General features: G+C 41.4%; 1 protein-coding gene across 2 annotated transcripts in view; it reads right to left on the bottom strand.

Annotated features, from left to right (window-relative positions):
- Nucleotides 1-443: 443 nt before the first annotated feature.
- Nucleotides 444-17,938, bottom strand: part of LOC134674498 (somatomedin-B and thrombospondin type-1 domain-containing protein) — a 57,394-nt gene continuing 39,899 nt past the window's right edge. The window contains exons 2-5 of one of the 2 annotated variants that reach the window (XM_063532597.1): nt 14,498-14,692; nt 12,791-12,914; nt 3,292-3,368; nt 444-643 (exon numbers count right to left, since the gene is read on the bottom strand). In XM_063532597.1, the coding sequence (XP_063388667.1) occupies nt 444-643; nt 3,292-3,368; nt 12,791-12,914; nt 14,498-14,692 (596 nt within the window). Of the gene's footprint in view, nt 644-3,290; nt 3,369-12,790; nt 12,915-13,274; nt 13,359-14,497; nt 14,693-17,938 lie in introns of those variants that run through there. The other variant, XR_010099615.1, reaches the window with a different exon arrangement.

Genomic DNA, 17,938 nt, shown 5'->3' with positions numbered 1-17,938 from the left:
TAGCTAAGCATTACACAAATATGAAGTTAGGGTTGGCGCAGCAGTGGTCGCGCTTGTCCGGGCTGCCGGCGCGCTGCCACTTGCCTCGGCAGTGCGGCGCCACCAGCGCGTAGAAACGGGTGGAGTGACTGGTGACGCCGTGCCCGTCGCACCGCCATTTTAGCTTTTTTTGGTTTATATACTTACCAGAAAAGTATAACCAATATTTTAACAGACACATTAGAGCGTGAAACAGTAGTGATGACTCTGTGACTTACACCGACGAGTTTTTTACATTGCTGTGGATTTTACAAAAAAAGTAACTCTAAAAAAGCAGTAATGGGTCATATTTAAATGTTTTTTTTACAAAAATGAGATTACCATAGTCAACTAACACAAGCCAATCTAAGAACCTGATTTCATTGAATGTCAAATAACTCATTACAAGTTAATCTAGCTAAGCATTACACAAATATGAAGTTAGGGTTGGCGCAGCAGTGGTCGCGCTTGTCCGGGCTGCCGGCGCGCTGCCACTTGCCTCGGCAGTGCGGCGCCACCAGCGCGTAGAAACGGGTGGAGTGGCCGGTGACGCCGTGACCGCCGCACCGCCACTTTAGGTCGCGACGCAGGGCTGCGGCCTCGCAGAGTACGCACACTTTCTCGCCTGGAACAAATGGGTTAACTTAGACTTGTTTTGGTAATCTGTAATCAGGCCGCGTATTCAACATGCTAACTGTCACTGTCGCACTAATATGGAAGAGTGATAGAAAGACACAAAGCGTTTCATCGTCGTAGCAATAGCGATTGTCATCTTGGCTAGGCTGGCAGGGTGCCTAGCCAAAATAAAATCGTTAATGCCCCGTAGCCAACGAAACTCTGATAACACTTTCGCACTCACTCTTCCATAAATAATCTCTAATTTATCTCTTACGGAAGAGTGATAGAGAGAAAGAGATTGATTTGGCGAAAACACTTCATATCTTCATTCTTCTGTTACTCTTCACACTCTTCACGCTTAAACTTCTGAATTGAATTAAATAAGATTTGGTATTGAACCCAGGGAAAGATCCAACACAGGATGGCCAAAAAATAAGTGTTTTGCCGTTGCCAGAGAGGTTTTGGGATTATACTGAGCAACTTTTAATATGGGACCAACCCCGAATAAGCGAAAAAAAATTTACCCTCCCATAGAAAATGGACCAGCCAAAATTTATGAAACAGCCAAATTTTTTTCTCGCGATATCGGGGTTGGTCCCATTATGGGACTCCCATAGTAAAAGTTGCTCAGTATAATCCCAACCTCCCTGGCAACGCGAATGCGCTTATTTTTTGGCCACCCTGTAAAGGGTTGATTTTTAGGGTTCCGTACCCAAAAGGTAAAACGGGACCCTATTACTAAGACTTCGCTGTCCGTCCGTCCGTCCGTCCGTCCGTCCGTCCGTCCGTCCGTCTGTCTGTCACCAGGCTGTATCTCACGAACCGTGATAGCTAAACATTTAAATTTTCACAGATGATGTATTTCTGTTGCCGCTATAACAACAAATACTAAAAACAGAATAAAATAAAGATTTAAATGGGGCTCCCATACAACAAACGTGATTTTTGACCAAAGTTAAGCAACGTCGGACGTGGTCAGTACTTGGATGGGTGACCGTTTTTTTTTTGTATTTTTTTTCCGTTTTTAGGGCTATGTACCCAAAGGGTAAAACGGGACCCTATTACTAAGACTTCGCTGTCCGTCCGTCCGTCCGTCTGTCTGTCACCAGGCTGTATCTCACGAACCGTGATAGCTAGACAGTTGAAGTTTTCACAGATGATGTATTTCTGTTGCCGCTATAACAACAAATACGAAAAACAGAATAAAATAAAAATTTAAGTGGGACTCCCATGCAGCAAACGTGATTTTTGACCAAAGTTAAGCAACGTCGGGCGTGGTCAGTACTTGGATGGGTGACCGTTTTCTTTTTGCATTTTTTCCGTTTTTTTTTGCTTTATGGTACGGAACCCTTCGTGCGCGAGTCCGACTCGCACTTGCCCGGTTTTTTTTTCATTATGGTACGGAACCCTTCGTGCGCGAGTCCGACTTGCACTTGCCCGGTTTTTAACAATCATCTTCATAATCTACACAATCGAAGTAACAAGCAGTAGCCAGTTTATTGAAAATTGGTGTATTCATAAATAAAAGCAGCCAAATTGTGGTCAGCAGCATTAACTGAGAGCCGAGAGTAATTTCAAACAGGAAAATAAAATAGCGCAAACAATTTGCAATTTAAAATGAAAATTCGGGCCCAGTTTCGCAAAGAATTAATTCAATAGTTTACGCTTAATGAATTCTGAAAACTTTATTGAATGATGAAAATATTTTATAAAGTTTATTTTATTTTTGTTAATAAATATATTTTTACGAACATGTTGATTTATGTTATTTGTATGAAATCCGCGATATATATTTCGAGTTGCGGTTTTTTGTCCAGCTAAAATATAACAACACTGTGTTGAAATCGAATCAATATCCGGTGCCGTTCAAATTTCCGGTCAAAGTGGACGTTAGCATAGAATAATCCGATCAACGAGGCATTTAGAATGTCACTGTCACAAGTGTATGGCGATAGCATAGAGGATATAACCAAACGGAGACGCCATGTATGTAATTTTCGGTACAAAATAGCCTGCCGATTTTTACGGGGAAGGGGCATGTCAAATGTATACGTAACGTAAAAATAGCCATGTCAGATAAACGTCAGTCCGCACAACGTGTATGACCATTGGCCGCCTATTTTCGACAGAGGGGAATGCCTGTTAATGGCTACTCCGTTTCGTTATATCCTCTAAAACAATATGGAAGATTCTAATTTAAAAAAATCTCACCAATGGACGATATAAAGCACCAGATAATTGGGTACTTTCCTCTACTTAAAATAAATTATTTCACACAGTGCACGAAATAAAGCACCAGATCATTATTAGAAAAACATAGATAGCAGTTATTTTTAAACACAATTTCTATTTAATATATCGGACGGAAGTATAAAAAGTAGGTGAGTTGACTGTGACGTCACTACACACGTTTTCATATAAATTCCATATTAGCAAATCGTTTTGACAGTTCTAAAAAAGAAGCTGATTAGACTAGTAGGAATGTAGCCAATTATTAGAAAAACGTATTAGAGAGGAGTTATTTTTTGACCAAATTCGTCAGTTTCCTTGTTTGTTGTTAGCGACCCCGATGTATGGCGATGACGTACTTGTGTGTTTTTAAAGTAATCAACTTGTCAAGCTGTTTATGAATTTCTCCATCTCAAAAAACTATACCTTCTCTCAGGGCCTTGTAGTCAGAGTCCAGGTGGCAGGCTTTCGACACCTTGGTCACTTGAAACTCGACGCAGTACCTGTAACAATATCCGACTGTCAAAATAGAAATGGCATTGACGAGATAACGTCTTATAAATCGATGAACACCGGTAGCATGCACGAAAGTGTCACGTTGTGGACAAATCTCCATGGTAACGTTGTGGACGGATCTTCGTGGCAACGTTACGTAATGTAATGTTAATGTTTTCTTGTGACGTTATCACGCAAAATTATCGTTCGTAAACCTTCTTTACAGACAACCATATTTTTAAACTGAAATAAATGTCATATACTAAGAAAAAGTGACCAAGGCCTCCAGTGGCCAGTGTCCAGTGGCCAGGGGGCGCCACAAGCCTACAGTAAGAAGTGCATATACTTGGAAAAATTTGACTAATGCCGCTGTGGCCCAGTGGCCGAGTGGTTCAGGCACCTGCCGCGATAGCAGAGGACGCTGGTTCGTTTCCAGCCTGGGGCACTGGAGGCCTTGGTCACTTTTTCTTAGTATATGACATTTATTTCAGTTTATAATTTATATAGTAGTGTTTCTACTTGATAAAAAACAAATTAAAATATTTTCTGAAAATAATTTAATTCGTTCAAATACTTCATAGAAGCATATTTTTTATCTACAAAAGAAACATACACCAGAGACGTGACAATTTTTGAGTTTAGATGGACTCAACATATTCCAACTAGGTACCTATGTAACTGTAAAGACTTTGCAGTATTTAACAAAGTGTGTTAGAGACGTTAGAGTTAGACCAAATAAAGTCTGCAGAGATTTTGATAGCCCACGCAGTGCAAGTGTTATTTTAAACGTCAAACTTCTATGAAATTATGACGTATAAATAACACTTGCACTGCGTGGGCTATCAAAATCTCTGCAGACTTTTCTTGGTGTAAGTCTAGTACCACTATACAGATCATATTTTATAGGAATTATGGTAGTATTTATTGCAAGTGTTTCATTGTGTGTTTTTTATTTATTTTATTTCATTTAATTAATAAATTTACTAACTCGTTACGGTTTTGAACTGGTTTTGATATGACTTTGACAATATTTTGGTGATTGGCATCTCTGGCGTCTTTCATTTCGCATGCACCCATCAGCGTGATCGATCTGTATGGTCGTAATACTTGTAATCTGAATCCCCCCCCCCCCCGGACTCGAACCTACAATACCTACATCGATACGGCTTATTGAGGACAATATAAACAATTCCGGCTGTCAACATGGGAACATGGGAATGACATAAAGATACGTTTTTCCAACGTACGTTTGTGTTCTTTGTGCACTTAATACGAGTAAAATTGACGAAATTTAAGTGAGCTTTTTTTAACAAGCTTTTATTAGGTCGACCTGTATGTAACTAACTATGTAATGGAATCTAAGACGACTAATTTAACCATCTTCCAAGGATCGTAGCGTCATGAAGATTGGCAGCTGTATGTAGTTCTGATGACAATACAATAATATGGTACTGTCGAACTTATCTAATGATGGAGACAGGGGGCGGCCATAGGAACTCTGTGATGAACCAACGCAACCTAATTGTGTTAGGGGTTTTTAGAATAGTCTCGATGAGTTGTCTGTCGTAAGAAAAGTACAGTCGGCGATAAAAGCTTGTACCAAAAATGTAATTTTTGCCAAAAACTTATTTGTTCTACTTATTTGAGCCGTTGCCTTACACCGATTTGCAAATACATGTATGTATTGTGTAGGCACTGATCCATAAGGGCCATCTGCACCATTTCACTCATCCTGGATTAACCGGTTAAACCTGGAGTTACCACGGTTACCAGTACAATTCTGCCCTGCTAAGCCGAAAAGCGCTATCTCAAAAACAAATGATTTTAAAAATGGAATTCTCAGTTATAGAAACTAAAGTATAAATTAGCAATGGATTTTCTTTTGAGATAGCGCCACTCGGATTATCAGGGCAGAATTGACACTGGGTTAACCTTTTAACCGCTTAACCCCGGGTTAGCGGGATGGTGCAATTGACGCTAAGACAATAAATAGCGCCTACACCAGCTCAGCAAAAACAAAACCGCTCTTAACGATAAATCAAAGTAAACCCGCACTTTACGAGCATCCCAACCAATATTTACGATATCCCAAAAACTTGACACTATCGGCACATCGCGAAAATAGGTTGACGATCCCTGACGACAAACAAGAGACCTCCCAAACTGTGTGTTACGACACATCAAGGTTTACGATCGCTGCGGGGTGCGTAACTAAAATAACATGGAAGAAAACGAAATCGTAATACGTAAGTTACATAACTTTCGGCCCGATTCGAAGTTTAAGATACGACAGTTAATAGATCTAGAAACGATATGGAATAATTATGTCAGTGTCAAATGTGACGTTTCTTCAAACAAAAACGTCACTGTTAACACTGACACAATCTAATCCATATCGTTTCTAGATCTATTAATTGACATATCTTAAAGTTCGAATGTAGCAGTATGGCTCCGATATTTGTCTAAGGATGTTACAAATGTAGTGGATACTTATTTTCCATCGTTTTTTCTCGGAAACGTTCGTATTTGTCATGCTACTTCAGTCAACCTCAGTACTTTTTTTATAAAAATAAATTATTGATTATCTTCGAATTGGAGTGAATTAGAATACCGGTGTCTTCGAGAAAGTAACTTAATTTAAGCTCAGAAATGCACCCTTAAAATTAAACGGGGCTTAAAAAAAACACGGTGTAAGTATACGTAAGCCAAGCACCAACTAAATTATCCTACAATATTAAATGGCTCTTTATAACCAAAACATTAACACAAACAAACCTGTACCATACAAACAACCATAAGCATGCAGAAAATACACAAATAAACTCATTCAATTCTATACCTTATTCATTATACAGCAAGGTGCAAAATTGATTGTATTTGCACCTAGATCACGAGAACAATATGATATTATGAGGCATAAAAGCGTGAAACAGCACAAATATTTGTCGAAGGAGCCATTTTGATTGCATAAATAGTATTAAGGATGCACATCCTCTTTACACTAGTGTTATGTCTTTAATATATTCTATGTTGCTATGAAACGTTGTTGATAGACTATTCCTTTTGACTTATCTAAATAAACTATACACGCAAATTCCATTTATTGTTATACTTTAATATGGTAGCGGATCGTGGTTCGAATTAATGTTACGTTATTTGCAATTGTGGTGAAGAAAGCGAAATTCCCAAAAATGCATTCGACTATTTCGTCGGGTATAAAAATTGAGATTGGTCGTCTTGACGGAGCCACAAACTGGCAAACCTGGCGGTATAAGATACAACTGCTGCTAAAAAGTACCCCAGGTACGTTGGAAGCAATACAAGGTACGTTAATGAAACCTAAAACCCCAGATGAAAAAGCAACATCTGAGGAGAAAACAAAGTATAAAACGGAAATGGAAGCGTTTCAAAAATCTGATAGTCAGGCGCTGCTAATCCTCACGACTAACATGACAGAGGAGACACTACAAAAGGTGATGCGTTGTGAAACAGCTAGCGAGATGTGGAAAGAGCTCCATAGACTCTTTGACGGGGCAAAAGAAGACCGAAGCTACGACCTGTGCATGCGGTTCTTCCGCTACCAGAAGAGTGAAGAGCACGACATGGCTACGCATATTTCAAGTCTTAAAACTCTATGGTATGATCTGAACAAAGAAATTGAGGGAGATAACCTGCCAGAAATGCTATTAATATGCAAAATTTTGGACACACTTCCAGAACAATACTTTAGCTTCAAATCAAGTTGGCTTTTAATGAATAAAAGTGACAGGAACATAGAGAACTTGACTACACAAGTATGCGCACACGAAAGGTCTCTAAATCAGAAAAGCAGTGAAGAAGCCGGAGGAAGCAACGAACTACTTATGTTACGAGGGAATAAACAGTACGAAAAGAAAAGAAATAAGAAGTTCAAGAAATGCAATTACTGTGGAGAAGGCTTTCACAAAGTCACAGCCTGCAAGAAGTGGATTGCGGATGGTAGACCTCCTAAACCTCCGAAGCAAACCTCTAATATTGCGACATTGACACTGACTGACCTTGCTCTTACCTGCGAAATGAAGAATATGGATCCATACTCGTGGTATGTAGATAATGGCTCGACAAGCCACGTTTCTAACAGAAGAGATATATTTCAAAATTTCGAAAAGTTTGCCGAGTCTTCTACTAGAGTATCGACAGCCAGCGGACAGGAGATACAAGCCATAGGAAAAGGCTCAATCCATCTCGAAGCTGACATTAACGGCCACAAAGAGTTAGTAATCCTTTCAAACGTATGGTACATACCAAGCATAAAACGAAACTTATTTTCCGTGCTGTACGCGCAAGATACGCTGAAAAATAGCTGTTTTAAGTCAAATGGCCTGTCTTGTATTTTGAAGAATGATGAAAGAGTGCTATTACTTGGAAACCGAGCTAAATATGGCGATTTATACAAACTCAACGTCAAAGTATTGATGCCGAAGCTCGAAGTGAACCAATTATCGACACCTCAGAATCTTCAACTCTACCATGAACGCCTGGGACATCAAAACAAGAGACATGTGGCAAAACTGATACACCAAGAGCTTGGAGTAAAGTTAAGCTCAAGTTCATCAGATATGTGTGAAGGCTGTGTTCTTGGAAAGAGCCATAGGCAAAAATTTGGCATGAGACCTAAAGCTACAAAAGCTGGAGAAATTATCAGCACAGACGTATGCGGTCCTTTCCCTTTCTCGATCTCGAAGTGCAGATACTATGTCCTGTTCAAAGACGCTTACTCCAAATATCGTTGGATCTACTTTCTAAAACAGAAGTCTGAAGTGCACGCTCGGATGAAGGATTTTCTTGCTGAAGCGAAAACTTCCGGACACGTAATCCAAGAATTGTTAAGCGATAATGGAGGAGAATTTGACAACGAACAAGTACGGAATACTTTGAGAAAATACGGAATCAAACAAAGATTCACCATGCCATACACTCCTGAGCAGAATATGTCTACAGAAAGAGAAAATCGCACGGTCGTAGAGATGACAAGGACTCTGATGCACGCCCGCAATAAGATCCCAGAAGGTCTATGGGCTGAAGTAACAAACGCATCGGTGTACATCCTAAACAGGACAGGGCCTACTCCTGTAGAAGGAAAGTCTCCGCACGAGCTTTGGTATGGCAAGAAGCCAAGAATTGATCACCTAAAGGTAATAGGATGCGACTGCTACGTCCATATCCCAAAGCAGAAAAGGACTAGTAAGTTGGACAAAAAAGCACAAGCAGGAATACTCATTGGGTATGACGGCGATGAAGGTTATAGAGTTTTTAATATAGAGGAGCTAAAGCTTATCAGATCCCGAGATGTTGTCTTCGACGAAGCACCTCTACCTGAGAAAACCAAGATTGGTAGAAACTTGATAACACCTCAGCCTGAAACAAACACCTATGACTTTCCTTTGTCTCTTACAGATGCTGAAACTGCTAGCAAGAACAGTCACTCTCGTCGACTTGGAGAGAGTCCCATCGAAGAGGGTTGCCGTGAGGTGAGTTGTGACACTACTACACCTATAGAGGCAAGCGTAGGAGATGACTTCCGCGAGGTGAGTCACACTGGTGCACCTTTAGAAGCAAGCGTCGAAGATGACTACAGCGAACAATGCCATACTCATCCACCTTTAGAGGCAAGCGTCATAGAGGATTACGAGTCAATGGAAGATGAAGAGACAACAGATATTGAACCTCCGACACGACAGCTTCGCGATCGGAACCAGATAAAACCTCCGAAGTGGTTTAGTTTTTATCAATTTCTCAATGAGGCTATATCTATCTCTGAACCCACCTCGTACCAAGACGTCCTAAGAAGCCCTGAAAAAGATAAGTGGATAGAAGCTATGAACAATGAAGTTCAATCCCTACAAGGAAACCAAACCTGGGAATTGACGACTCTACCTAAAAATAGAAAAGCATTAAGATGCAAATGGGTCTTTAAAATCAAAAGACACCCTGACGGTACAGTCGACAAGTATAAAGCACGATTAGTCGCGGTTGGATATACACAAAAGAAGGGTATCGATTATGACCAAACGTTTAGCCCTGTAGCGAAAATGAGCACAATCCGGATGTTACTTAGTATTGCTGCTAATGAGGGTTTAATACTCAGACAGTTTGACGTCGCTACTGCTTTCCTTTACGGAACTGTCAAGGAAGAAATCTTTATGCGACAGCCAGAGGGATACGACGATGGAACGAATCGAGTATGCAAACTGAAAAGAAGCCTATACGGGTTGAAACAGGCGCCTAAGTGTTGGAACGAGTGCATCCATGACTTTCTTATAGGGTCAGGTTTCATTCAGAGCGAAGCAGACCCTTGTGTCTATGTCAGAGAACGAGGACAGAAGAAAATACTGCTCGCATTATATGTAGATGATGGATTATTGGCCGCGTCAGACGCAAAAGAGGCTGATGACTTCATTAACATTGAATTGAAAGGACGTTTTAAAATCACCACGAAGGTACCGTCCTATTTTCTGGGGCTTGAAATAGATCAACACAAAGATGGTACTATAAAAGTCCACCAAACGGCTTACACAAGAAAATTGCTTGAAAAGTATGGGATGAATAACTGTAAGGAGGTTGGAACACCCATTCTAAAGCCTGAAAGAGAAATGGACGATCGTAAAAGTCCTGACCAGTTAGACTTCCCTTACCGGCAAGCCGTTGGGTCATTATCGTACTTAATGGTTGGGACGAGACCGGATATTGCATATGCAGTTGGAGTTGTATCACGGAACCTAGATAAACCTACCTCAAGTAATGTACAACAAGTAAAAAGAATACTTAGATATTTGAAGGGAACTGTTGATACAGGGCTTGAGTATAAGAAAGGTGAAAAGCGTCTGGTGTGCTACAGCGATGCCGATCACGGTGGAGACGAGGCGACGGGATGCTCCACTAGTGGAATAGTATGCCTATATGCTGGTTCAGCAATATCATGGCGCAGTTCGAAGCAAACTGTCGTTGCACTATCATCTACAGAGGCGGAGATAGTAGCGGCCAGTGAAGCCAGCCGTGAGATTGTTTGGCTAAGGAGATTGTTCCAAGACCTGAAAATAAAACTTGATACGCCAATTTTGCGCATTGACAATGAGTCTGCAATCAAGCTTGCTTACAATCCTCCATATGAGCAACACCGAAAGACGAAACACATAAAACTGAAACATTTCTATGTGAGACAGTGTGTATCTGAAAAAGATATAACAATTGAGCAAGTACCGACAGCAGATCAACTTGCCGATATGTTTACGAAACCTCTTTACAAACCAAGACTGGTTAAACTGTGCGAAGCCTTAGGGTTGCCTTCGGCTTGAAAAGAAGAGGGAATATTAAGGATGCACATCCTCTTTACACTAGTGTTATGTCTTTAATATATTCTATGTTGCTATGAAACGTTGTTGATAGACTATTCCTTTTGACTTATCTAAATAAACTATACACGCAAATTCCATTTATTGTTATACTTTAATAAATAGAGCTTCTGTTGAATCTGTTGCGAGAAATTTCAGGGTATAAACTGTTTTATCAACTCTATAGTTCGTTTTTTTTAGCATTAGAAAGAACTTCGCAGAAGTAAGCTTGTGGTTCCAAATCCGGCACTTTTAGCGGTAATAATTTGAAGTAAATTATATGTATTGAACATGCTACATTAGATAATTAAATAATTATTAACAATTAAAGAGCCTGATAAAAACTGCACGCTTGCTTCTGTGGAGTTCTTTCTAATGCTACAAAAAACGAACTATAAAGCCAAATTTTGTGGGGAGAATGTTATAATAAGGTATTAGACTGTATTTATGATAAATTATTTCACACCATGCATGAAATAAAGCACCAGATAATTATTAGAAAAATTGATAACAGTTATTTTTAAACACAAATTCTATTTAATAAATCGGATAGAACAATAAACAGTAGGTGCGTTGACCGTGACGTCATTGTGTAATGTTTCATATAAATTTCATATTAGCAAATTGTTTTGACAATTCTTAAAAAGAAACTGATTTGACTAGTAGGAGAATACCCATACAGGCATATAGGCCATACTAAGCAACTTTTACTACCACCAACGCAGAAATCGCGAAAAAACCTACTCTACCCACTGAGCTACCGAGATTTACCCTTTGACAGCGAATATTTGCGAGCATTTTTGTAATATCTGTTTAAATTTCAACATGTGTGTGTGTATTCTAAAACCATAAACTCAATAAACTCTATTCTCGACAATATAGCTCTGTAATCTAATTAACGCATATGCCAACATCATTGTTATAAGCCAGTAACAGAACACACATTTCGATAAACTGAAATATCTATTTAGGTATTCTAGGTGCATCACATATAGGCCTAGGTTTATAGGCCGTTAATTAGGTATCCTTGTTGAGTATGTATATTGTATGCGTCAGGCAGTGTCCGCTGGTTACGTGCTAATTAAGCATACAAAATGGAGCTTAGTTTGATTATACCGGATTTTCACCCGAAATTAGGGTTGCCACATAAATACATTTTTTGTGGGACTTCTTAGGAAGTGTCTATACAAAACTTTTGAGTTGTAGATTTCGCGGACATTGCCATTTCAGTCAGTCTCGGTACAAAAAGTACTGAGGGTGACTGAAGTAGCACGACAAATACGAACGTTTCCGTGAAAACACGATGGAAAACAATTACGCACTACATCTGTACAAAATTGAACAATATTTGAATATGAAATCAGAATCGGTTTATATCCACAGGGTAGGTACCCATATCTACTTACCAAATCAAAATTTTGCCCACTTTGACTTAAATGCCTACATAAAAGCACAAGGTTGTTTGTAAAAGTGCCAACCCTATCGAAAATCGAATTTTACGTCGGACACGATTTATATATTAAAGCTTACTGAGTTACAATGTTGGCTTTTGTTGTTAATAATGTATAATTCATTCCCATTCCTGTTGTTTGTTTATTCTGCGCCGGACACCCAGAACCTATGTTTTGTGGTAAAATAATTTAAAACAATGGCCCGTAAAATAGTGGCGATCAGTCATTTTAGAAAGTTACAGAATTGCAAATTATATAGTATTTAATTTTTCTGAATATAACTGGAAAAAAACTTAAAAAAACGAAATTTTATAAAATTACCGAAAAAAAAAATTTTTTTTCCGGGATTTTCATCCCTAGTCCAAAGTGTATTCGCATCTCACATTTTGCTTAGTGTGAGAGTGAGACACATTGCACATTGGACCAAGAAATTGGACAAGTGGAATACCAGCCTAAGCCCCTGCGTGTAGCTGTAGTAGGTTTACTATCCGGTATCCTGCCGGATAGTAGGTCACTATCCGGTATCCGGCCGGATAGTAAAATAATGGCCGGATAGGCCGGATACCGGATAGTAACCGGATATCCGGTGCATCTCTAGTTAGTACTCACTCTCTGTGCGCGTTGGCTTCGGGGTCGTCCGGGTTGCGCATACGCAGGTTCTTGCGGATGTCGGAGGTCGCGTTAAAATGGCGGCTCACTGACAAAGCGCCGGGCAGAATCATTGCCGTCTCGTCTGCAACAATGTAGTAGTTTGTAAATAGGTTAAAAATGATGGTCATGTCATGAGGTCTAGATAAGCAAATGCAAATGGAGCACAGACGGCTTCCACGCATTTCTACGAAAGAGGGTGGCGTACTAGTTGGACTGCGGTTAGTTTGTAATTTAATATCTGTTTTTGTCTGTTCCTATCCTCTTTTATATCTGTCCCTTTTTAATTCTAAAAAGAACACGTCTTCACGTATTACGTGGAGCCCTTGCTCCGCTGCTCCTTCTCAGTTCCTGACACGCGCGACGCTGCACCAATGAGGGACAATGGCGGCCGCCTCGCGCCGGGGAGCGAATAACCTTCGCACCATATACTATACCGTCTTACCTCGCTGCATCAGCATGCTGTCATGCGGACACCCCTGATGCTCTTGACACGCGCGACGCTGCACCAACGAGGGACAATGGCGGCCGCCTCGCGCTGGGGAGCGGTTAACCTTCGCACCATATATTATACCGTCTTACCTCGCTGCATCAGCATGCTGTCATACGAACACCCCTGATGCTCCTGACATGCGCGGCGTTGCACCAACGAGGGACAATGGCGGCCGCCTCGTGCCGGGGAGCGAATAACCTTCGCACCATATATTATACCGTCTTACCTCGCTGCATCAGCATGCTGTCATGCGGACACCCCTGATGCTCCTGACATGCGCGGCGTTGCACCAACGAGGGACAATGGCGGCCGCCTCGCGCCGGGGAGCGGTTAACCTTCGCACCATATACTATACCGTCTTACCTCGCTGCATCAGCATACTGTCATGCGGACACCCCTGATGCTCCTGGCACGCGCGGCGTTGCACCAACGAGGGGCAATGGCGGCCGCCTCGCGCTGGGGAGCGGTTAACCTTCGCACCATATATTATACCGTCTTACCTCGCTGCATCAGCATGCTGTTATGCGGACACCGCTGATGCTCCTGATATGCGCGGCGTTGCACCAACGAGGGACAATGGCGGCCGCCTCGCGCTGGGGAGCGGTTAACCTTCGCACCATATATTATACCGTCTTACCTCGCTGCATCAGCATGCTGTCATGCGGACACCCCTGATGCTCCTGACATGCGCGGCGTTGCACCAACGAGGGACAATGGCGGCCGCCTCGCGCCGGGGAGCGGTTAACCTTCGCACCATATACTATACCGTCTTACCTCGCTGCATCAGCATGCTGTCATGCGGACACCCCTGATGCTCCTGGCACGCGCGACGCTGCACCAACGAGGGGCAATGGCGGCCCCCTCGCGCCGGGGAGCGAGTAACCTTTGCACTATATACCGTCTTACCTCGCTGCATCAGCATGGTGTCATGCGGACACCCCTGATGCTCCTGACACGCGCGACGCTGCACCAACGAGGGGCAATGGCGGCCGCCTCGCGCCGGGGAGCGAATAACCTTCGCACTATATACCGTCTTACCTCGCTGCATCAGCATGCTGTCATGCGGACACCCTTGATGCTCCTGACACGCGCGACGTTGCACCAACGAGGGGCAATGGCGGCCGCCTCGCGCCGGGGAGCGAATAACCATCGCACTATATATTATACCGTCTTACCTCGCTGCATCAGCATGCTGTCATGCGGACACCCTTGATGCTCCTGACACGCGCGACGTTGCACCAACGAGGGGCAATGGCGGCCGCCTCGCGCCGGGGAGCGGATTACGCGCCGCGTGCGCACCATGCTGCCGGCGCCACAGCGCGTGTCGCATGTCGACCACGAGCCCCAGGGCGATACGTCGCAGTCGACCACTGGAAGGAAATAAGGCTGTTAGAAAAAATAGTTACTTGTTTTACAAGGGGGCAAAGTTTTTGTTTAACCGCTCCTGCTAATATTAATACCCGAGCGTAAGATTCCAAAATCCGATCATCATCATTATTAATAGAATGTTCACATGTAAACTGGTTTTATGAATAAAATGATTATGATTATGATTAAGCTATTAACTATTACATTATACCTACCCCGAAACTCAAGTTTCATTAATTACGACAACAATGATTGCCTCTGACCTTTGATTCGATTGCCGACAGATGTCGCAAATGTTGGGGTCAAATTACAAGTATTTGATCGAACTTCGACTGATTGCATAATGGTGGTTCAATTTCTTGTTAGGGCAGAGAGAAAACTAGATTATAAAGGACTATTAAGAAACTCTCTAAGATTCTGCATCTCTAGGTACGTGATAATGATTTCAAATTCGATTTTCAAAGTACACGATAGGCTGATTGGATTTATTTGGTTATCGCAATGTATTTTTATGCACCGAAAAGTTAAAATAGGTAGCTATTTACGATACAAGTGCGGAACAGAGGACATTCGTATTGCGAGTACGTGCGAATTTCCTGTTCGCACGTGTATCGTACAACGTTTTACAGTACATATGGCCCTTTAAACCTACTGACATACGCAAGGAAAGTGCTCTTTTCCGCACTAGTGCGGGAAAGTAGGATCATATGTACTGTAAACTATAATGTATCACAAGCATATTAGGTATTCCATACTGCTGGGGTTTAAGAACATTAAAACCCATTCGGTCCTCAAAATCTCTTTTGATTTTTTTAGACTCTGACCATAGTGACCATTGTAAACATTGCATAAAATTGGCAGTATTTTTTTTTTTTTATCTGAATACCGTTACATACCAAGACTGCTATACATAAAAATCGACCACTTCCCGAAGGAAATGCGCAAGAAGTATCTGTAATGCTCGTTACTTAAAACGATTTCCCAAATCAAGTGTAAAACTTAAATCTCCCATAAGACCCGCAAAAAGCTATTAAAAGTAAAGCCATTAATAAAAGACATTGAAATTATTAAATATTAATTTATTCAAAACGAGCTCGGTAGCGTGGAATGGCCAATAAATGACAGTTAAGTGCAATTTGTCAGCTGGGTCCCTAATGGGATGAATTACGGTAGCTTATTAACCGTTTGTCTCAAATATACTAGTATAAATTGACCTTTGGATACGTAACAGACACGCGTAATCGGAGATCTCTTATTAGCGGCGGCCTGCAGCCGATGTATCGCAATGGAAAATCGAGGATTTGGCGAAGCGTAATGATGGCTAACCACGTTCATCTAACTGCTAAAACCTACCCAGCCAGCAACGAAATATGTATATATATGTCGGCGGCCGATCGTAAGATCAGGCAGATCGTAATGTTCCTGTGTAATGTTTTGACTATAGTCACATTAAACCAATAAGTATATAGATATAGGATAGGTTCGTTAGGTTGCTTCAGATGCCCGAAGGGCAAACTGCCCAGAAATCCGTCGACTCAGGGAACGAGTCAAAGATTTTCGCGTTTCACGATATGCCTAGGAATTTCACGATATGCCTTATGTTACGATCGGCCGCCGACATATAAACCTGGACAAAGCTCTTGGTATACTTTTGACTTCGAAATACGGTCCATACGAGTATGACTGACACTATTATATAATCTGCAAGAACTATTAAGTATATATTCTGTGCGGACACTCAGAATCTGATGGAGTATTCCATGAAATTGTCTACCGTTTGTCCCGTACAAACGCGAATTTTCTGAGGATTTGCAGGTATAAGAGTTTCCTTTTCTATGACAAAATGGTCAAAAATATGCACAGAAAAATAATGGCCTGCTTTTTTTTTGCTAGCCTATTATGGTGTCCCACTGGACTAAGGCCTCTCCCCTTGTCTTCCACGACTCCCGACATAGTACCTGCTCTGGTCAGTTACTGAGAAAGGTGTATAGGAGGTCCCGTCATCTCCGTCTGAGCCTGCCGGGGTGCCGCGAATAAAAGTCGCAACAGAGGAAATAAAATGCAAACGCATACAAGCCGTACCTATACAAACGTACGGGACAGCCCGTGGAATGCTGCTGGCATATAATATCAGTCTCATCCCTTCTCCATAAATGTATCCCGCTCATTATTACCCATACACAATTACCCGCTAAAAACTCTCCCACTTATAATACTTTGAATAACATATAGGTAGCAGCGGTTCTCAAACTTTTTTGGTGACGGAACCCTTTTGGAAAGCGAAATATTTGACGGAGCCCCAAATTAAATATTTTCGTTCGTCACTGTAGACCAGATATACATACAAGAGCTGTTTTTTTCTTATTATTACAAGTATTTTCCGGAGCCTCAACAGAGGCTTTGCGGAACCCTATGGTTCCGCGGAACACACTTTGAGAATGGCTGACATATAGGTAGGTACACAATTTCCCACTTTGTAAAACTCACCCACTTATAATACTTTGAATAACATCCTGCGCAAGTTTTTGAAGTATACTTGGTCAAGCAGATCTTGTCAGTAGAAAAAGGCGGCAAATTTGAAAAATGTAGGCACGAAGGGATATCGTCTCATAGAAAATTTGAATTTCGCGCCTTTTTCTACTGACAAGATTTGCTTGACCATCTATATAAAGTTTATTGATATTGGTTGATGTATTAAATTGATATGTTACGCGTGTAAAGAACCCTCTTCTAGGGAAAAAAGTTGTTTTCTTAGAAGGGCGAAAAACTGTTTTGCGGAGTTAGCATCGGAATGAAAGAAACGCTGGGCATAAAATTTCCCTTCATATTTTATGGTATCATAAAGGTAGCTGCCAATATTTATGGTTTGGCAGTTATTTTTAACGTGTAATACGACACCCGCAATCAAATAAGACTACCTATTCGACGGTCTCATGTAACAAAGTCGGATCTATCTTCTCCTATTTTTTAGAAAGGGAGGACTCCTTTCTGTTTCATACTCTGGAAACATCACTGAACACAGCTATACTTACTACTTTGGTATCCAGTATCTAAAGGTCTGTACCTAGTATCTTAAGTACTAGTGTACTTAGGGTCTGTTTACACATTGCTTAGTCTTAAGTGTTTGTTCATTCATCATCATCATCATTTCAGCCTATATACGTCCCACTGCTGAGCACAGGCCTCCTCTCATGTGCGAGAGGGCTTGGGCTATAGTCCCCACGCTAGCCCAATGCGGTTTGTTCATT

This window comes from Cydia fagiglandana, chromosome 20, assembly GCF_963556715.1.
Source record: "Cydia fagiglandana chromosome 20, ilCydFagi1.1, whole genome shotgun sequence".
NCBI classification, from domain to species: domain Eukaryota; kingdom Metazoa; phylum Arthropoda; class Insecta; order Lepidoptera; family Tortricidae; genus Cydia; species Cydia fagiglandana.
Note: the sequence above shows the minus strand (reverse complement) of the source record. Positions and strands in the feature narration are given on the sequence as shown.